The 21903-nt window shown below is 40.4% G+C and overlaps 1 protein-coding gene across 2 annotated transcripts in view; it reads left to right on the top strand.

Moving 5' to 3' along the window:
• DDX4 (DEAD-box helicase 4) overlaps positions 1–8053 on the top strand; it is a 29295-nt gene extending 21242 nt beyond the window's left edge. For both annotated transcript variants that reach the window (XM_075410570.1, XM_075410569.1), the window contains 5 exons: positions 3096–3241; positions 4026–4125; positions 5996–6266; positions 6422–6508; positions 7367–8053. In XM_075410570.1, coding sequence (XP_075266685.1) covers positions 3096–3241; positions 4026–4125; positions 5996–6266; positions 6422–6508; positions 7367–7444 — 682 coding nt within the window. In that variant the 3' untranslated portion in view covers positions 7445–8053. The remainder of the gene's footprint in view (positions 1–3095; positions 3242–4025; positions 4126–5995; positions 6267–6421; positions 6509–7366) is intronic.
• The last annotated feature ends 13850 nt before the right edge of the window (positions 8054–21903 follow it).

Below are 21903 nucleotides of genomic sequence, written 5' to 3'. Positions count from 1 at the left end.
ATTTTAAAAGCTTATAATGTTGCTAGAAGATCACAGAATGATGTGAAGATACTGAAAAGCTATGATGTTAACATTCCTTGCTGAAGACTTCCCTTTTTTTTAGGTAACAGAAATCCTAGTAACTTGCACAGATTTAGGTGGGGACTCTAAAGCAACATATGAAGTTTGTCTGAAGGCTTTTTAAATTCTACTTCTGCAGAAGTCCTCATACTGCCCCTGTTTGTTTCTTGTCTCTCCTGCATCACATTTGTGCAAGCTCAAAAACAGTGAGCTTGCTGTTTCCCAAGCAGTGCTGGTAGCGCTGTCTTTGGCACCAGGAAGAAACAGAACATTCGAATTACTGCTGAACTCACCAGCCTTTCTGAAACACAGTTCTTAATTTAAATGCATAAGCACTGTTTGTTTTCAGTAGTTTTAAAGCTTCCACAAGTGGGTCTAGGATATATCTTGCAGCTGTGCTACTCACTACCATTAAGTTCCACTTTCCAGACTCTCAAAGAACAGTCTTCAACAGGTGGTAGTGGGGTTGCTGAGCCTGGCAATAAGAGAACAAAACACCTCGTTCCCTGTAGGTGGATGAAAATTATTCAGTATTTCCACTTTTGAAGAGACAGACATCTGAATATTCATTCTTAAATCAGAGGAGTCTAAACTTCCAGTTTGAGCAGTTGACATAATTTTGGTGACTTTTGTGGTTGGGGGTACTGTGGTGACAGTATCACTAAAAAATACCAGTAAGCATGTTACAGTTTGAGAGCATGTAAACTGATTAGAACATTGCAGTGAAGTATGTTAGTACTTCAGTGAGTCAAATCCTGACAACTTCCTTCTGTCTTTCAAAATGCCTGAAAGATTTTTTTTTTTTTTTTTTTTTTTTTTTGAGGCGAGGAGAAAGCATCTTCAGTAGTTGACTATCCTGAATGAAAGAGGGGAACAGTTTGATTTCTCCCATTCAATCAGTTAATACTGACAGCTGTTGGGGAGATGAATCGCCTTCCTTTAAGTAGGATTGAATTGACCTTAAACTCAGCCTTAGGTCACCTGTTCTGGCTTTGGTTCATCGGTCAAGACTTCTTTCACAGAGTTTTTTGTATTGAAAAAAGATCTTGAACAAATAATGGTCTTGTTTCCACAGCTGTGAATCAGGTGTTCAGATGATACCGTGTATGAGCATAGTTCATGTTCACTCCGTGTGTTTACTATTGGTGTAGGAATGTGGTCTCACTTTGCACTGCATCCTGAGAAGAGATCAGGTGTGTCTCCCTTTAAGATGCACAGTCTACTCTAATTGGCTGAAGTGTTGGGGTTGAGAGAGGAATCTTGAACTCTTGATCTTTATATCTGTTGTCTGTATCAGTGGGTTGTCACTAATATGCCTGCTGTGTGTTTTTTCTGCATACTGAGGGATGATTGAAGAGTACTGCAACTACCAGCATCTGAAATGAGGAGATCCCTTCAGCTGTGCAAGACGCTTACAATCTGCTTCTGTTTAAAAAAACCAAAACAAACAAACCCACCTTTCTACTGTCAGTCTTGCAGGATTTACAAGTGCCGGTAGAAGACTTCAGAAATCTGAGCATTTGGATTGTGGTTTGGAAGTGCATAGTAGCATTCTTGTAACCTTTTGAACCTGGATTTCCTAAAGGTGGTGTTCTCATTTTAGACAGTGAAAACCCTGCTTGTCTGAAGTCAGTTTATTCCTGGATTTACTGCCTTTCTCATTCTGGAGTCAGGAAAGCTAATGTTTTCCCATATTCTGCTATCAAAACAACTTTGGACAATATACTGTTTTGGTAGTACAGCACAAGGTGCTTTCTTTGGCCCTGCTGGGTTCAGGCTTTCGGGCACTTTAGTGAGTGTAATCAGATTTAATTTTAACATGCCAGTTGGTTTTGCACCTGAATTTGGGTCTCTGCTGTTAACTCAAACCTTTGGTATGATCGTCAAGGCTCTTCGCGTGCGTGTGAGTTGAGAGAACCATGCATTTGCTAACTGACTGGTGAACTTCAACTTAGCATTTCAGGCTTTATATGTCTTACTAAAAGCTCTTTTCTTCTTTTTCTCCCTTCGTGTTTTTTGCTTACTGTTCCATTTTCAGGCAGTGTAAACTTGCCCTTTCAGTTTAGAGCTACACCTGTCTGAGATCTTAAACCAGTCAAATCTTAGGACTAGACACATTTAAATCTCCAGTAACTTGTTTGTTTGCTATGAAAAACACACTTTCAGTGGCAATTGCAGCTATAAATCAGGTGGGAGGTTGAAGTCCTTAACACAGTCTTTTAATGTGTTTAAGACTTTCCTCTTTTTTAGGAGTTTGTTCCAAAACTTCAGATTGCCATTTTTCAGTTAAGGGTTGACTTGTTTACCGTCTGAATTTTACTGCAGTGGAAGCTGCTTTGTGAACACTGGATGTGAAACACTTAATGTTTTGATAAGTTAACACAGTTCAGTAAAATTCTCAAGTATTATGGGACGTTCCAAGGAATTACCTATTTTGGCGAGTTTGATCTGTCAGGTAAGATCACCTGTGTAAGGGATAAATGTAGAGGAATGCTGTCTGAGCAGAAGTTGAGTTCTGCATATGGCAACTGTAAATAAATGCTGTGTAATAAACTCTGTTTTTAAGCAGTACTTTTGTTGGAGCAGTCAGAAAGGATGGTGGTGTCTCTTGGAGGCCTGTTTTGACTTTTGGCCTGTGTAGAATTCTCCCGTACCTCCAGGTAGTGATGAAATAATGTCCCAAGAATGGTTCTGTGAGCATACGTGCCAGTAACCTGTTTTATTACAAGCATATATATGGAAGTGTTTGTGAGACGGCTAGAAAATGCACTGTTTGTATTATGAAGAGCTGCAGGGACATAATCAGTCTGTGCATCTTTTTATTGGTCAGGTTTTTTGTACAGCTGTCTAGAAAATGGTAGAGACTCTTTTAGTTTTTTAAAAAATGCACATATGACTGCTTACATCCTTGGCCTTGTGAGGAAGGGTAAAAGCATTTGTTATGAGGGTTACTTGAACATAAATGAAGTTACTTGATCTTAAAGGAAAAATAAGCTACATAGACTTCATGTTGCTCGATTTTGTTTATTTTCAAGGCTCGCTGGCGAATTTTTGAAATTTGATTATTTATTTGTTGTTGTTGGACACATGGGTGGAGCTTGCAGTGATGTTCAGCAAAATGTTCTCCAGGTTCCTCAGTATTCCAAGAGAGATAAATTGATGGAAATTCTACAAAGCATAGGTAACTTTCTTTATTGCTTATTGTTTTCCAGGGAAGATAAAATCACTTGGTTTTAAACTTGTGCTGTTGCTGTTGACCAGGTCGTGATTCCATTCTGTGTGTTACATGCTTTACAAGACTGCTGATTGAAGCTTGAAGCAGACGTCAAGGAGTTCTGGGGTCTTAGGCATATTTGTGTTAGGGGTATTTGTCAAGGTCTTGTCTCTGTTGAGTACTAGCAGACAAGCTTTCCAGATGATTAATTTCTCTGGTCAATTACAATACTTTAGCATCTGGGGGTATTATGTTCAGGTATTATGTTCAGATTATAAATGCATTAAACTTCTTACGTGAGTGCTTCCTCTTACGTTTTGTTAATGGCTGGGATTTTTCCATTTTTCCACTGAATGTATCTTAAATTTTAATGCTGAAAACTGGAAGGGAGTTTGGAATTAAAAAATAGTTGGTGTACCTTGCTGTTCAGTGCTCTGAGTAGCATGCCACTTTGAGCCACATGCGGTAGAAACGGAGTACATACTTACCACAAATAAGACCATTTATCTCCTGCTTTTATTGAGGAGAAAAATATAATGCGCTTGTCTTCGCATAGGTTTCTGTGTTGATCTGGAAGTTGGTGGATTGAATTTAAGGAGTTCAACGAAGGCAAGAAGTTAGAATCATACTTTAAATACTTTATTCAAAATGTATTCTGATATTAGGCGTTCATATAAGTAAGAGCAAATGTGGATAGTGAAAACGCATCAGATTTCAAACTGCAGTCGATCTGAACTCTTACTTAACATAGGTCATGAACGAACCGTGGTGTTTGTGGACAAAAAGATGAAAGCAGACTACATTGCAGCCTTTCTTTGTCAAGAAAGAATATCAGCCACTAGCATCCACGGGTATGTATTTTTTGAGTGAAAGTCAGGTAATAGTATTGACTGAAAGTCACTTAAGACTATATCTTATGAGAAGCTTTTATTGCAGTTTTGTTCGGCTGTATCTGTGTGACTGTTTGCCTTGTTTCAGGTGGCCCTGTAATCATCAGCAGCTCTGCCCCGTTTAGAATGTAGTGTTTCTGAAGGCCAGTTTTCACAGCGTTTGCTGAATATACATCTTTCTGGTTGACCACACTTCAAATCCTGTGTATCAACTGGGTAATATTATGTCTACTGCTAAAATAAAGATTAGTATATAATAAGTTCAGTAGAATCAGCTGTTGTTTATATGTAGTTTTCGTCATCGTTTAAGTGGCCAAAATCAGATCTTCTGGTGTTGCTAGTGAGGTGATAGTCGTAAATTGAAGTGTCAGTTGTGGACCTTACCCTTTGTCTTACAGGCTTTCTCAGAATGACAAGGTAAGTTGAATCATGTATCATACAGATTTCTGATGCTGTCATTTCTGCCTCCCTGATGTGTTCATGGACATAGCATTTATATGGAGATCAATCCAAAGAGAAGATGCTTCCAACTTGTGTTAGTAGTCTACTCATGAGTGTTGCATACCTGAACAAATGCTGAGAAACAAGGTGAAATAGTTGCTAATTCCAGATCTAAACCCATCTGAAAAGATGGTCAGTCTTCATGGAATGAGCTGGAATCTAGTTCTGTCATGTTTGTCTGTATGTCAAAACGTGGGACAACAAACTGAATCTTAAGATTCCCAGTGAACTGTAGCACATCAAAAATGTAATTAAGCAATATTTTTTACCTTGCAATAGTCAGAAGGAACTGGAAGTCATGCCAGTAAAATTATGTTTTGGGCTGTGTTCTGACAGACATCAGAACTTCAAGGCTGTAGATGGGTTAAAATGATCTTAGTACACGAATACAAGATGTTTATGTGTATTCTGTGCCCTATCAATTTTATGGGTGTGTGAAGGCTTGTTTTGAGAACATCTGGCTTTCTGTTCTTGACTAATGTGACCTGCTATCCCACCACAACGTGTCTTGTATTGGGGCAGGTTCTTAACGCATTTCTGTAGAATTACTACACTGTGAATTAAGGTATACTTACAAAGAGAACATCGGGTTCCATGGAAGCTCCTAAACTCTGTGAATAATGCCAGTGTCTGATTTACTATTTCAAGCTGTAGTTGGTTGGGATAGGTGCTCTTCGCTGGAGTAGTGATTATATCAGACTTCACCAAATGTCCCATGCTGTATTCAAAAGAGCAGTGTTTTTTAGCTTTCTGATTTGTTCACTCATTTGGACAAGGAAGAACATGAGTTAAACTCTGATCTAGTGTATTTAAGTACTGGGTAGCCTGTAAATATTCCTTGAAAATGCAAACCTCAGAGCAAATCTAGTTTTCTTCTCATGATGGTAAACAAAAGGTGAGTTCTGTAGTAGTGGCTGGCCACGCTTCCTGGTTTATCTGAAAAATGGCCTGTCCAGGAGTCTAGGTACAATTCATTTTTCCTGTTCTGGGTCCCTGCTGCAAAACAGTAGGAAAAGCACTTCTGACTATGGCATGAAGAATCAGTCGGTTAAACAAGTGTATCTTCTTAGGGAGGCAGTGAGTTTGATATGTGACTATCTCTGGTTCTTTTAAAAAATTAATTTGTCTAGAGACTTAGGTTAAAATAGTTGCTGTGCCTTACTGCTAATCAGAAAATCAGAAAACCTCAACTGGTAGTTTGTGGGTGATTGATTTGGTTTTCTTTTTTCCCCCAAGAACTACTTCCATCAATCAGTCATGACCTTTTAACTTGTCTCTTAAGTAATACAGCAGATTTTTCAAGACATCCATTCTCACCATTTCTTTGCAGAGATAGAGAACAGAGAGAGAGAGAAGTAGCTCTTCAGGATTTTCGTTCTGCAAAATGTCCGGTTCTTGTGGCAACTTCAGTGGCAGCAAGAGGTCTGGATATTGAAAATGTTCAACATGTTATTAATTTTGACCTTCCTTCCACCATTGAAGAGTATGTACACCGAATTGGACGAACTGGTCGTTGTGGAAATACAGGCAAAGCAATTAGCTTCTTTGATAACAATTCAGATGGCCATCTTGCACCATCTCTAGTTAAAGTGCTTTCAGATGTAAGTTTCAAATCTTAGTGCTTAACTTTTTCTGTTCTTTAGGATTTCACTTCAATGTACTGAGCAAGTATTATTTCTTTGATACGGCTATGGAACTCTTAATACGAATTGGTAAAGCAGTCGAAGTCTCTCAATTCACTTTTCTAACTATGTAGGCCCAGCAGGAAGTTCCTGTGTGGTTGGAAGAAATTGCTTTTGGTTTTCAAGGAGGAAGAGTCTTTACATCAGTTAATAACCAAAAGGTAAGTCCGGAAATGAACTGGATGTCTTGGATGTTAGAACTTTGTCTCAGTATAAATATTTATTTAGCAGTATGTATCCGGAGTCATGCCACTGAAACAGTTTTGACTGTAACTGTCCCTTATCTCAGTTGTGCATCTTCAAGTGCTCAGTATTTCTGAAACTAATTTTGGACAACTTGCTTGGTTTGGACTCTTACAGTGTGACCTTATTAGCTGCATTAGTCTTACCTGTAGTGTCAAGAATTACACTATGGAAGAGAAGGTTTGTACAAACATAGGCAAAGGCTGTAGTTCCAGAAGTTTCTGTACTGCACATGTAGAGTAGGAGCAAATAGTTGCTAGTTATACAATCACTGTGTGTTACGAATCGCATAATCAGATAACTCATCTAAGAACTTCAGCAATCTCATCCATGTCAAAATTTTTCTTGCTGTCTGTGATGAGGAAGAGCCTGCTGGTCTATTAGCATTGCTGATACCAGATGTTAAAATACAGCTTGAGGAAATGAGACAGCCTAGGTGGCATAGCGCTGAAAGTAATGCAGAGAGTCATTCATAAGTGAGAAATGGAGAAGGAATTTGTTCCCCAAAGTTGTGTGAACTGATTTGTGCTGGGTAAGACAAGAATTCGGGATCTGAATTTAGGGAAGGATTATTCCCACACCTGATAAAATCTGAGGTTGATTAAAGTGCATTAATTACACAGTAGGGTCTAAAAACCTTACGTATAGAAGTTAAATAATGAAAAAGCTTCTGTGTTTTTCAAAAATACGTTCAAATTACATTGAGATGTATGCAGATACTGTTAAATGATTGAAAGTGTTAATGATTCTAAACCAGTACTTGTTCTGTTTCCTAGAATTACAGAGGCAGAGGCAACATGAACCCAGGAGGAGTGAAGACGTATTCTGCAAGTGCATTTGAGTCATGGGATTAAAACCACCTTAGTACCAAACTAGATTGTATTCTGTTGTGCTTTAAGTGAACTGTTGCACTTAATGTTCCTTACTGTTGAGCTTATGGAACACTTAATGTTTGAAAGAGTAGCTCGTATCATATGCTGAAGCTTGCGGCAATGTATATGTACTCTGTTAGATGAACCCAATGATAATTATCACTTAGTGTAGTCAAAAGCAGTTTTTTAGGAAACTCTTCAGGTATTAAACGTTAAAATTTCCAGTAAGTGTTTGATGCTTTATAGCCAGTATGCTGCTGTAAAAAGATGGAGATTTTGCAAGTAGAAAATATTAGATCCGTTGAACTTGCTACTTTGTTATCAAAATTTTGCATGGGAAGATAGTCTTGTGAAGACCTAGTTTGGGAAAGAGCTTTATGTAAAGGGCTTGTCTAAACTTAATGTTCATTCCTTTTTGTAACAGGTCAGTTATAAAATTTAAATGTAGTGATGAGATGACTTACTCTTAAGGATCTGTTAAACTCCTGTGAACAGTTACTTAATAAAAGCTTGAGGAGCGCATATTGATGGTTGCTTCTACATCAGATACACAGAAAAGCGTATGTCATTGCAGTTTCATGAACTGGTGTTCTTTTGACATGCATGGAACATGTGCATCTCTGTATGGAACTAAAGGTCAGTGGCTACATCCGCAACTTAGTTGAAATACAGGATTTTATAGAGCCATCTTCAGAGAAGGTTGGAGTCCTGTATTGCTTCTAGTGTGCTGTTTTTGCTGTTGATGGACTGAAGTACTGTTCTTTTGGAAAAATTGCCTTAGAATAAGCTTGTTGGCTCATATCCAAGAGAGTTTTCCGGACTTGCAGAAGCTATGGAGGGTAAGCAGCCATTAACAGTTGATGGAGGTGTCCTTAAAGTTGCTTTTTCAGTGAATATTTTATTTACCAGTGCAGTAAGCTACAAAGCTGCATATCATTGTGTCACAAAAGAAAATGGCAAAGTAGTTGTAATCATAATTTGTAATGTCTTGCACAGCTGAACAAGCTTACAGGTTTCTCTCGTGTTCTCTGGTGTGTAGCATGCAATGCTGAGCACTATTTCTTGTACGATCTTCCCACCTAATACAGGGAAATAATACTTTTAATCTCTGCTTACAAGACTATTTAATGCCCAAGTTTGTGAGAATCAGAACTGACTGGGGCAGAGCTATGGAGTCTGTTATTGTGGAAAAGCAGGCTGCTGTTCATAAATTTCGTATTAATATATTTTCAAAATAATTAAATACCTGTTTATAAAAATACTGTTATTTTTGTAGACTGTAGTTTTACTGCTACATAATATGCAAAACAGTAAAATGTGTTAATTGTGTACTTGGAAGTGAGCTGAGGGGATGTATAGCTAAATCGCAACTCATAAGTGTGGGTGTATTTAAGCTTGAAGTCCGTAGTTCAGAGTACAGTATCCTGGGCAGCATGACTCCTTTTCCTGACAAGTCTCCTTGAGGATTTTTGCATCCATTCTGAATTTCAGGGTGCTTTTGGTTGCTGACTACAACAAATGCAAGTGAACTGTACTTTTTGGAGGAAGCTGTAGAGTTGATGAAGCCTTCCATTTCTGTGAAAAAAAGCCGGAAATACACTCATGGGCCACTTGTAACCTAGAATAAACTTGTAAAGGGAACCTGGGTTAGCCTTATTTAAAGGACCACTTAGATCGCTGTGGTTTTTGCTTTGCCTCCCATCTTGGGACTTCTGAGTCGGTGGGGGCAGCAGAGGCAGGTCTATAACTGTCTGAAGAGCTGTTCTGGCCCTTATGTTCTCAATCACTTCTACTGAAAGCTGGACAAGGGAAAAAAAATGGTGCTATTCTAGCTTAGGGCTACTGTTACTGTAGTGCTGTGTCACATTTTTCTGCTGCAAACTGTGTTTAAATTGCTCAGCATCTTACTTCAGAAGCACCTCATGAAAAACTAAACATGATTGAATTTAATCTTCTTTAGAGGAGCTGATACCACACCTAATTAAAGGCCGTAAGGTGTGGTGGGTGGGAGTTAAAACTGCAGCAACCTCAGGCGTGCATTTTATATGTAGCTTGGGAAGTAATGATTAGAATAGCTTTTTAGTAGCTATTACATTTTATCAAATATAACATTTCAAATTACTCCTACAAGAATTAGGAGTGTTTGTATACAACATGTTTATCAGAACACATGGGTTTTCCGTGAATACTTTGAGAAAAGTGTTCACTTTTGTGTCATTTGGGATGGGTGGAAAGAGGGTTGACAGTCAGTGTGGTTTTCTGAATAAACGTTTAGTTAAGGGTAAAACTGAAAGGTGAGTATGTGTGTGCACTTGCAGTATCTTTTCGATGCATGTGTTTGATTTACTCTTTCATTACTCTGTTCTTTATAGGTACTTTTGCATCTTGTCTTTCCCTGCTTGATTTATTTCCTCATGTTTCTAGGTAAAAAGAGGTTGCACAAAACTTCCTCTTGAACTTGTGTGTATGCAGTCCTGACGTATAGTATCTCTTTTGTTTTGAAAGATAAGTGGCATTATGCGCTGAACCACATTATTTTTTTTTCTGTTTCAGCTAGGTGTAAAGGTGCTGTAGGGTGTCAAATTTATAAAAAGTATTAACTAAAATTATTTAAGACAAAAAGCAATAAGATGATGACTTTACCAATTTAATAATTGGTAGTGCATTAAATAATGCATGCATAAATCTAGAACCTGTGGTAAAGTGTCTCTGGAACATTTGTTTGTACAGTGTTTGCAAACATTTGCGCTTGAAGTTCTGTTTTACAGCAGTCCAAAACCAAAACTTAGTAGTGTTCAACACACTGTATTACTTCGGGCAAAGCAGACTTTTTTGCATTTCCTTTAGGTGGAAATGTTTATTTCTTACTTGTGCATTCTACAACTTCAGTCTGTTTTTCTGCATGTTCAGAAATATCCCCTTCCTAAAGGAGTAAAACCATGCGTTTCTTTCAGTAGTTTCTGAAGGTAGTAGAAGTTGCCACAAACAAATGTTCATTTTTTTCCTGCTACATAATTAAAAAAACTCCAAACCCAACAAAAAAAACAGCCAACAAAACCTGTCCTAGAATGGGATTGAAATAATTTAAAGAGGAAATAAATCTGATTTACTACTTTTTATGAGAGGGTGAGAAATTGAAGAACCAAGTCTGATGTCAGATTATTTTGTCTGGTCAGAAGTATAGAATGCCCATTGAAAAGGGAGTGAGGGAAAACTAGGATTAAGGAAAATGGAAAACTTCAGGAATAACATTTGCAGAAATGCAAAAAACACTTCCTTCTTGAGTATTCAGTTTCATTTTAAACCTCATGTGACTCTTTAAGTGTGTAACCTGGAGGCAAATATTTCAGTCATCCTCAGCTGGAGGAAAATACAAACAAGGGAAGTTGGGGTTGGGAATAAATGCACTGTCAGCTGCTTCTCTGTTACTTTTGTTCCAGCACTCAGGTAATTTTATATTTATATAGAGAACATGTTGAAAGTCTTCCTGGGAAAGACTGTGTTAATACCTTCTTCACTGGAGAGTCCAGTTGTCCTCCAGATAGCAGTTGGGATGAACATTCTTGAAAGATTTCACTGAACTGATTGAAATCTGAGAGCAACTTGCCTGTTAATTCCTTTTAAAAGCTTCTGCTGCCTACAGTTTTTGCTAATGTCAGGTCCTTGAAGGCTTTATCGTCCATGTTTATATGAAAAGTACTGTTTGTACTGGAGTGTAGTTCAAGATTAAGCTGTGGGTTGTTGACAAGCTAGTGTTGCAAAATGTCATCGAGCCTTGTTTCCTTCAGCAGAATTTTGAATGCTGCATTTTCTGTCACTTTGCAATAGTAACACACTTAATGCAGTGCCTGAACTTTTTGTCCTTGTGAGTTGAGTTTCTCATTGGAGTGTGAGAGGGCTGCAGTCATAGAAAGTCTGTAGAGGTGAATTGTGACAGTTGTGTTTTGGCTGTGGATCCTGATCTGAACAGCAGTTCTGGGAGTGGCAAAGAGTAAGTGAAGTCAAGAGTTTCTTTGTATATCTGAAAAATGAAGGAGAAATAGCAGAGGCAACCTTGCACCAGTGCTAGCTTTGCTAAACAAACTTTTTTCTGAAACAAGGTCTGCTTCTGTAACTAGCAAAAATACCAGTCTGAGTAGACATTCTCCTTTTTTAAAGAGGATTTGGAACTGCTAGGCAAGTTGGGAGTGGGGAGATCGGATATTCTGCGAACCAGTCTGTGAGATCCTAGTATGGAAATGTACTGGGACAGATGTCTGCTTTGATTCTGTAAACCCCATCAGAATGTTGTGTAGGGCTGGTTTTTGTTACTGGTCAGTCTGTGATCATTGATGTGATTATGCAGTTTTCTGAACATGTGGCAGAATTCATCTACCACTTGGTTTTTCATTGCTTGATTCTGGGATGCCTGAAACAATTCTTAGAATTGTTTGATACATTTGAATATATATATAAAAAAGAAATAACAACAGTACAAAACATGAGCCTACACACCATGATCATCCCAGTGCATCGTATTGCATTGCTACAGTAGGAACACAGGAGTTGTTTTTAATATCCTTTATTATTGCACCAAATTATAACAATGTGTGGTTTTGGGTTTTATCTCCTGGATTTCCACCCCAGCTATGTTTGAGTCCTGTACTGATAAAAAGGCTTGATTTTTCTCTTCACAGTTACCTGTACTGTGGTACAGCACTGGGGTATGAACCTCACTGGTGTACAGCTGTGGTTGCAGACAGTACTGTCCTTGTGTTACATGAATGTGCTGTCACTACTGTAGTTAAACTGTATTCCCCCAAGTACTCAGTAATCCGGTTACAGATTTACAACGTCAGGCATAGTACCTTAAGAGTAAATGGGCACAATCTCTGGAAATAATGATCGTAACTCTAAATACTTTGAGGCAATTAAGTTCTTACAGATAAAAGTTACTGTTTTATTAGTAGAGAGGAAGACTAAGAAACTGCACAGAGGACTGAATACTATTCATGAGTAAAAATGAAACAGAAATGAAAAGCGTTTTAATAAGTTTCAGGCTTATAGCGGTTGGGCAAGATGACCTCCAGAGTTCTCTTCCAACCTCAACTATTCTGTGGTTCTGATTTTGTCAGAAAGTACTGGAAAAAACTCAAGAAGAAGCTTGGAGTTCTGGCATATCACAGGATGACTGTGAACTGCTTGTTTTAAGCAACTAGGGAAAAAAAATCCTAGGATGCATCAGGATCAGGAGAAGGTGAGGGAGCACTTGCTTCTCAGGCTGGCAGGCAATAAATACCATGCTAGGGGAGGTGGGGGGAGCAGATGCTTTCAAGAACAGGGCTGCCATCCAGAGTGACCTGGGCAGGCTGGAGGAACAGGCCTTACACAGTGCAGCTCAGACAAATGCGGAGCTCCGATAGCATTTTAAATGATACCTTAAAGAGTCTGAATGTCTTTCTTACTGGGATCATAATGGACCAGCACCTCCTGGTGCAGAACACTGTGCTTGGTAGTTTTCCACACCAGACAGAGTAAAGCCCTGAGCTGCATGCTCCAGTCTACTCGCTGATGCTTTTGAGCAAGAGGTTGGAGTGGGGACCTCCTATGATCCCTGCTATTTCAGGTAGCAGTAGGAGTGAAGGAAGCTGTAGAGAGTCTCATCTGAATTCAGGGTGTGACTGTGGTCGTCAGCCTTCAAGATGAATTGAAGCAGTAGTGCATCCAGCAAACAGTTTCTAGGGTAGCTGGAGAAACAGAACAGACAACAGTAGTCCAGAGAAGTGCAGTTAGAATTTTTTTCCAAGTTAAGGTGGGATTTGATTTTTATGGGACATAAAACCATGTATGCGTATGGGACATACATTGACAGCAAATGTTCTGCTTTTGATGCTAATGGGATGCCAGTTTCAGTACAAATGATGCCCAATTCTTGTCACTGAAGGAAAATGTAAATTAGTGGTTTACAGCCTCTGCTCTGCAGCCACTCACAGGCTATGGACTAATTCTAGTGGATCTGCAGGTAGTAGCTGAGAAAAGCAGGCATTCTGACAGTATATTTAAATTTGCCGATTAAGGGCTGCATCTCCACTAAAGAATGAAGGGCATAGGAATTGAAGGTTTGTCAACAAGAGTTTACATACAATAGTATGTCCCCAAAACTATTTAATACCAGATTGATTTAAGTCCTTTGCAATGTTTTGGCAGATAGGAAAGCAAACTCTAGTGAAGACTATATAACAGCTTGTTCTGAATATGTCTTTTTAATTGCCAGTAATATTTGTTGGAATTTGCATTCTCCTGCAAATTAGCTTAAAAAATAGCAGAGAATTGATGTGTCTATCCTTATTGATCTCAGTCGGGGCATGGAGTAGAAAGCAAGCTCCCTGGGCATTGTCAGTGTGTCAGCTCTGTGACAAGTCTACATTCCTCTTTGATTTAAGACAAACTGTAAACCTGTAGTGCTAGGTTGTAATAAGTGGTGGGTTTTTTCTGTACTAGTTAGTTCAGTAATTTGAGGGTGCTGTGTAGCAGTTCCAGGGAATTTCCTGGTGACACAAGAGGGGGATATTGTGACATCTGTCACAACTTTGTCCTCCGTAGCACCGTATATGGATGGGTCTTGGTCAGATGTAGGTGTCTGTACGTGGTCGTGTGCATGAGGAATTGTCAAAGATGAACATTCCGTTCTGTCATTGCAGATTTTACTTTCTGTGCCTTTTGTGTGTGTTTAGTTTCAGCCTTTGGCAATGCCATTTCTTAGAAACCCTCTGTTATTTGAGTTTTTTATGGTACGATTGTTTCCGTCTCTTAACTGCAGTAGCTAATCATGAATCATAGAATCATTGAGGTGGGAAAAGACCTCGAAGATCATCAAGTCCAACTGTCATCTCATCACCACCATGTCGTGAAGTGCCATATCTACAAGTTTTTTGAACGCCTCCAGGGATGGCGTCTCCACCGCTTCCCTGGGCAGCCTGTTGCAAGGCTTTACAACTCGTTCAGTGAAGAAACGTTTCCTAACAGCCAATCTAAACCTCCGCTGACACAACTTGAGGCCATTGCCTCTCGTCCTATTGCTAGTTACTTGGGAGAAGGGACCAACACCCTCCTCACTAGAACCACCTTTCAAGTAGTTGTAGAGATGGACAAGGTCTCCTCTCAGCCTCCTCTTATCCAGGCTAAATAATCCCACTTCCTTCAGCTGATCCTGCTAAGACTTGTGCTCCAGACCCTTCACCAGCCTCGTTGCTGTTCTCTGGACATGCTCCAGCAACTCAGTGTGCTTCTTGTAGTGAGAGGCCCAAAACTGAACGCAGTACTTATGGTGCGTCCTCACCAGTGCCAAGTACAGGGGCACGATCACCTCCCTACTCCCATTGGCCACACTATTCTTGATATGAGCCAGGATGCCGTTGGCGTTCTTGGCCACCTGGGCACACTGCTGGCTCATGTTCAGCCGGCTGTCAACCAACACCCCAAGTTCCTTTTCTGCCGGGCAGCTTTCCAGCCACTCTTCTCCAAGCCTGTAGTGTTTCATGGGGTTATTGTGACCCAAGTGCAGGACCTGGCACTTGGCCTTGTTGAACCTCATACGATTTGCCTTGGCCCATCAATCGAGGTCCCTCTGCAGAGCCTTCCTACCCTCAAGCAGATCGACATTCCCTACCAACTTGGTGTCATCTGCAGAGTTACTGGGGGATCACTCGAACCCCTCATCCAGATCATTGATGAAGTTGTTAAACAGAAGTGGCCCCAATACTGAGCCCTGGGGAACACCACTTGTGACTGTCTGCCAACTGGATTTAACAAGCAACAGCAGAAGAAATTACGTGCCGATGGAGTGTGGACTAAGGACATGGGAGTCTGACATCTAAGCGCATTCTCTTCAAATTTATCTGATCTTTGTATTTTTTTGTAATTAAGGAAAATGTGAGAATCAAGTGGGACTAATTCTAGGCTATAGTTCAGTAGTGCTTGAAATACACGTATTAAGTGTTTTTCATTTTATGCTGTTTATTTTCTTTGAAGTAGCTATAAAGAATAGTTTATGGCACCTCTGAGTGTAGTGAGTTTGGCTTTTATTTCTTTTTATTAAGCAGAAGTGAAAATATGATGAGGAAGTATCCTTACAGAAACTACTTTGTGTTCAAGACTAAGGAGTCAGCTCTTTGTTCTGAGCTGACTGGACAAATTATTTGGGAGTAAAACACTACTGAAAATACCTGTCTTCCTCTTTATGCTTCTAAATAATTGTGGAAGTCAAACTCATCTGTCAGAGCCTGACTCCATATATAAATGAAGAATAATATTTTCTTTGGAACTTGACATAGATGTGCCTGTTGCCTTGGCTGTAGTTCACTAATTTTAGTGTCCTAGCTTGTCATCAATACTGTAGTGTAATACTATCAAGCAGGATTTCCTCGCACTGTTGTCTTTCCCTCCTTGTTTGACTGAGTCAGCTAAAATAGGTTTCAATATCTAATCTTTACTAAATAGCTCAGAACTTTAAAGAATGCTATGTTTTGCCTTTCCTTCACTGTTCAAAGTGAAACGTGGACATATCGTAGGAGATGGAATGGTTGCTTGCAAAGATTCCCCAACCCCCTCCACCCCCCTTGAAAGATGAATGAAGTTTGAACGGAAAGAAGTTAACTCAGTGTTTGCCTTTTGGTGTACTTCCCTTGTGTCACTAGTAGCAGGGAGGTGAAAACAGGCAAGAGACTTACCAGTAATTCTTTATCTTGATAAAAAATCCAATCAACTTGCCTCCTCTGCTCCCCCCACTTCAAAATGCTGTTTTTCTCCGTTTGAGACCATTATCGTATTGTGTATCACTTGAAACTCAAACTACTCATGCAGCTCTTTTCCATGGGCTTCTTAGTCTAAATATGCCAGTCATAAACTGTATTAAAGGAAAAATGTGTTTTTCCTTACGAGATTCTGTATTTTGAGGTCATATGCAGCATTCTCAGATGTAGTACGTAAAAGGTATAATTCTTCACCAAAATGAATGAATTGCTGAGCATGCACTATAAGCTTTTTTGTAGCAGCTGGTCTGCTCGAACTTGAGAGGTCACTTCCAGGATTGAACACACTTGCTTTATTCACGTCTACTGTCCAGAACGGTGAGTGTGTAACCCACCCTGACTGAACCACTTTTCCTCGGGAATTTTTCTTGTGCAGCAGAACTGCAAGTACAGTATATACAACTTAATGCGAAGCAATTACTTATTGGAAGGTGTAGATAACTGGTAGCGTGTTAGTCCTAGCTAAGTGTTAATAAGCCCTTCATAAGACATCTGATAAGTCATGTCAAAGAACCTCACCTCAGACCACAGCAACAAAAATGCCTAGTCTCACCAAGTAGCTATTTGTCCTGACTCCTTGGGAGGTACTATTGTGGGTATTCAGATAGGGAGGGAGGAGCTCAGATAATTCTGTGGATCCTTTGAGAATTTCAGAGACCTGGAAATGAGTAATTTCTATGAGACATATTTCCTGAACTGTCCTGTTCCAGAAATGTGGCTTAGCAAGTCCGTGCACAGTCTCAGATTCAGGTTGGTTTTGCTTGCTTCTGTAACTCCCATCTCTCTGTTAGGGGTGTTTGTTTATTTTTATAAAGAGCAATTTTACTTCCATGTCTTAATCTTCAGTCACCAAGATTTATCTCAGATTTGCAGTGTTAGAGATTCATCAGTGAAGTGGTTTACCTCTTAATGTTTTCCACTCTAGAGTTTCACAAAGCGCTTCATAACGGTGCCAGCGCAGTTCAGAAGAAAGTTTATAGCTGTAACGGTGGCTGGTCCCAAGCTGCTCGGCTGGAGACTGACAGTCTGCAGTCCCTCCGATTGTTCTAGGTAGAACCCTCAGTGAACTAAAATGTCATTGCCAGTAAATGGAGTTCATGGCTGTTGCGTGGTAAAGGAGTCTGATAAGCGGCAAAAGGAAAGCCCTCCTGTTGAGACACGAGGTTCAGAGCAGACCCTCTTGCATTCTAAACTCGCTGAGAAGAGTCTAGGTGCGGCTGGATCTACTCCTAGTCCCAGACTTGACCAACAGTTGATGTCTAAAGGGTTAAGTGTGTAGCCACTTAACAGATTCAGCTTGCCTGTCAAAGCCCTTCCAAGGACTTTCACTGAAACAGTTCTGCAAAGTTGAAACCACAGGTAATTTATTCAAGTGACAGGTATCACAGATTTGGGATCGCCATTGATAAATGTGCTGTCTACAAAAGTTGAGCTCAAGGTAATGGTTTAGTGCTTCAGTTAACAATGTGTTTCCGGGGATATGTCTGACAAAGTCAGAGGCGTGACTCTTACCAAAAAGGTGTCCCTCCTTGGGGGTGGAAGAGAGATTCAGGCCAGTCGACCTGTCCATCAGGTGAGGTTCTTGCTTGGCTCCTCCTCCCAAAGAGAGTTTTCAAGTGCCAATTTTTATACGCTTGAAAATCTTCTGGCAGGGTGAGACTCAGTCAATTAATATGTGTCGATTGGCTCTTGTCATGAAATGTTGTGTTGTCAGAAGCGGTTCAACACTCCTCCAGCGCCGGCATCTTGGTATGTGCTCAAGGGGGCCATCTGTTCTTTATCTGAAGCAACCTCTGGCTGTGTGGCCTCCACTGCGCCCCACAGATCACTAGATTTGCAGTGATGGGCTGTCCCCCCCATACTTCTGTCTGAACTTCTTGGTGGCCTGCTGCTTGACTGTACCAGCTTACCCCTAGCTTGCTTTCTGGGTGCGGGTCCTTCAGTGCAAGGGGGTGATAGCTGAACCTCCTGTGAATTTTTCTGTACAGACAAGGTGGTTTCAGGATTGGCAACAAGCTTCATGTCTGAAGTGCCCTCACTTTTATCAGCATATGTCATCCAGTTGACTTGAGAGGCAGCAGAAAGTAGGTGGATACGATTGTGGTGTGTTGGCCCAGGCTAACAGCCAGACTTCTGCCCAGCTGCTCACTTACTCTCTGCTGCTCCATCTCAGTGGGTAAGAATAAGGAGGAGCAGGAACAAGAAAGCTTGTCACGATAGAGACAGATTGCTTACCAATTCCCATTGCAGGCAAAATGGACTTGACTTGGGAAAAATTAACTTCATTGCAAATTAATAGATATCTCTCTCTAATTACCGATTCAGATCAGAATCAAGCAACCAAAAAGACAAACAGTGAAACAGAGGGAAAACACTTCTTGTCCCCCTTTTCCAAGCTCAACTTTACTCCAGGGACTTCTTTCTCCCTTGCTGTCAGCACAGGTTACCCTCACTCTGTTTAGAGTGGCAGCGAGGGATGTGAGGGGGAGGAGGTTGTGGTCAGTATGGAGGGGTTTCGGTCTGCTCCCTCCGTCCTCCACCTTTCCTTTGCTGTGGTCCAGGTCCCCCACAGGCTGCAGAGACAATCTGCTCTGGTGTGGGTCCTCGGCAGGCTGCAGGAAACACCTGCTCTGCCACGGAGCTCCTTGTCCTGTGGCCCAGGCTTTCCCTTTGCTGCTTGTTGCTACTTTTTGTTCCCTCTTCCTCTGCCTGCCTGGTGGTTTTGCCCTTGCTTAAGCACATCTTCCCTGAGGCAGCACCAGCTTGCCGAGGGGCTCAGCACGCTGGGGTGGCTGGAACTCGCTGGGTCTGGCACAGGGCAGCCCATGCCTCTCCTCACCCCTGCAGTCCCCCGGGACCCAAACCCTGCCACTGCAGAGTACACCCAGCCTGGGATGGCGTAGGGTGGGGAAGGAGCCGCATCTTTGCAAGATGAAAAGCTCAGAAGTAGCAGCCCAGATGTCTTCTCAGGGCCAGCTCAGCCAGAAGCTTTGCTTAGCAGAGATGCAAGAGTTTGCAAATCTGGTAACGGACAGAGTTTGCCTTTGAAGAAGCTATTTTGGCTCTTGGAAGTTTTCTGTATATCACCTGTGTGATGAAGGGCTTCCTGCCCTTTAATATGGAGAAGTGCGGTGCTGTTGGGCATATCGCCTTGGAAAGATGCTGGCTCCAGAAATAACATGAATCTCTTCAAAGCTGAGCGCGTGTAGGGGAAAAGAGGAGTATCTGTAGCAGAAGCCATTCTCAGTGATGTAGCCTTTTTCTCTTTTTTTTTTTTTTTTTTTTTTGTCTTTGTTAAAATGTATGCTTCTGAGAAACTAGCTTTTGAAGCAGGCAGTTTTTGTTATAAACTACTGCGACTCTCCCCGTGTAGTGGCTCTGTCTCAGGAGTAACTCATGCTGGTTGTGATTGTCATTGGGAGTCTGTACTCAGTGTGGTCTTGGGAGGGGAAATTTGAGGAAATGGCATCTTTTAGTCCTGCTGTTAAAGCCACATGGGATTTTCATTAATTCCCTTAGTCTGTTTGTGTGGATGGGTTTAATTACATTTCTCTGCCTTTGTAACTGTAGTAAAAGGTTTGGGAAGCTTGAATTACCATAGGATGAAATGTTTTAAAAATTTCTGTAGTAACCCTCCAAAGGCAGCACTCTGGGGAGAAAGTGTCCCTTCTTTGCCAGCATTGCAATTACAATGATGTTACGGTGTCGCAATACTGTGAAGGAAGATGTGACGGGAAGGAAGTATTGCATAGTTCTCTGTTCTGAAATGGATAACGGCTTTGTGGCCTGCTTAGGAAAACACCTGATTCTTTTCTTGAGGGATAAATTTTGTCTAGAACAGAGATTAAGAAGGTTCACAAATAATTCCACTTCGCCGTTAAAACCTGCCTTGATTAAATGTGGGCAGTTGCTCACTGCACAGCATAGCAGTTGGCACATTTACTACCCCTTCTGTTAGGCTTAACAGTTTGTAGGTCTGCCTCTAAAACTACGTTGAACTAAACTGATAAAGTTTTTCCACGTTATTGTTGCTTACTCAGTGATAAGGTGGTCATAAGCTTGGCTGATGTATTCCATTGAAACTAAGGCTATAGTCATAAATCAGTAATTTAAGAGCATGGTTTTGAGGGTGCTGCTGTTGTGAAATTTTAATGTTACCCTAAAATGAAATTTAAGTGGACATAGTTAATTTTTCACTCCTTACATGCAGCCCTGCATGGAGGTTGATGCTAGTACATTTATGACAAGTCATTTACTGAAAAAGAGTTGCATATACTCAGAAATTGATACAGAATCTGACTGTTTTCACTGGATTTTCCCCCCACAGAAACTAAATCAGTAGGGAGTAGAGGACACTTGTAGTTTTTATTTGTGTGTGGTTCAGTAGTGGTTTTAAGTCTATGAAAGGCAGTAGCCAGCCCCTCCTCTTTACATCTAAGGGGATGAGGTGGTTCAGGTCATTGGCCCAGGAGAAAATCAACCTAACAAGTGATGTGGGGCAGAGTTAGCTTATACAGAGTCTTTTGAGCGCAAGTATTGGCGTAAGAGACAAGTCAGGGATGTCAATGAGGTAAAGGAGGGACTGGGGCAGTGCCAGCTTCTATTGGCTGGCATTGCTGTGGTCTGTTACCTTTTATAAATTGAAAACAGTGCATCTTCATATACAGAAGAAAGTTTTGTTCTGGTGCTGATGGGGGAAAAAAATATTCTTACAATGATAGTTTCCATTGTATGGTATAACTATACAACTTCATGTATTTGGTGATCTTGTAAAGCAGTCAGAACGTGGCTCAGTTTGCAATGTAACTTTAAAAACATGCTACTCATCTCCTATGACATTAACATGCCAAATATGAAGTCATAGCAATTTTAATGCTACTGTGCAGGGAAGCTGTAGGTTCTGAAGCAGTTAGGATTTCCAAATGTGAATACAAACTATCAATTTTACTTGCTGTTGTGTATATTAGGAAAGCCTTTTTTTTTTTTTTCCCCAAAGATGTGCTGCTGTCCTTTCAGTAGTTAAAAATGTAAGATACGCAACATTTGAGCTATGTTTCTATACAAATAATTAAAATAGTTAAATAAAAATGAAATACAAAGTTAGACTGCTTTTATGTTTGTCCTCTTTATAGCTATAAAATCTGCACACAAAAATGGCATGGCTATCTTTGAGCTTTTGTAAAAATAAGTTGAAATCTCAATTAAGTCTTGCAGGCTATATTAACATTAGCATTAAAGCTGACTTGAGACTGTAAAGAAAAAAGACTCAGTATAAGAGTCTTTGGTTTAGCAGCCAAAGATGTGATGTTTTTCTGCTTCCTTTCACAATTACATCATGATTACAAGTTTATAGGAAAGTAAAGTTATGGCTTTGGTATTTGAATTAGTCAATACTTTGCATCAAGTGTGGGAAAAGTGCCTGGTTTTCAAGAGAATGGCTCATCAAGGTCTGACTGAAGCCTGTGTAGCAGGATAGGGAAAAAAAAGTCTTGCTATAAGGACTGGGGAACCTGTATGGCTTGTAAAGCCATAGGCAGTGTGGGAATAGATGGAAAGGGCAGACTTAAGAAGAGAGTTAGGTTTGATCTTGCTTTGGCTAGACATTTGTGAGGCAAGGTAGCAAGTTTATCAGAGTACCTCAGGCAATGCTAC

This window comes from Opisthocomus hoazin, chromosome Z (genome assembly GCF_030867145.1).
Source record: "Opisthocomus hoazin isolate bOpiHoa1 chromosome Z, bOpiHoa1.hap1, whole genome shotgun sequence".
Classification (NCBI taxonomy): domain Eukaryota; kingdom Metazoa; phylum Chordata; class Aves; order Opisthocomiformes; family Opisthocomidae; genus Opisthocomus; species Opisthocomus hoazin.
This window is presented reverse-complemented; position numbering and strand designations above follow the sequence as displayed.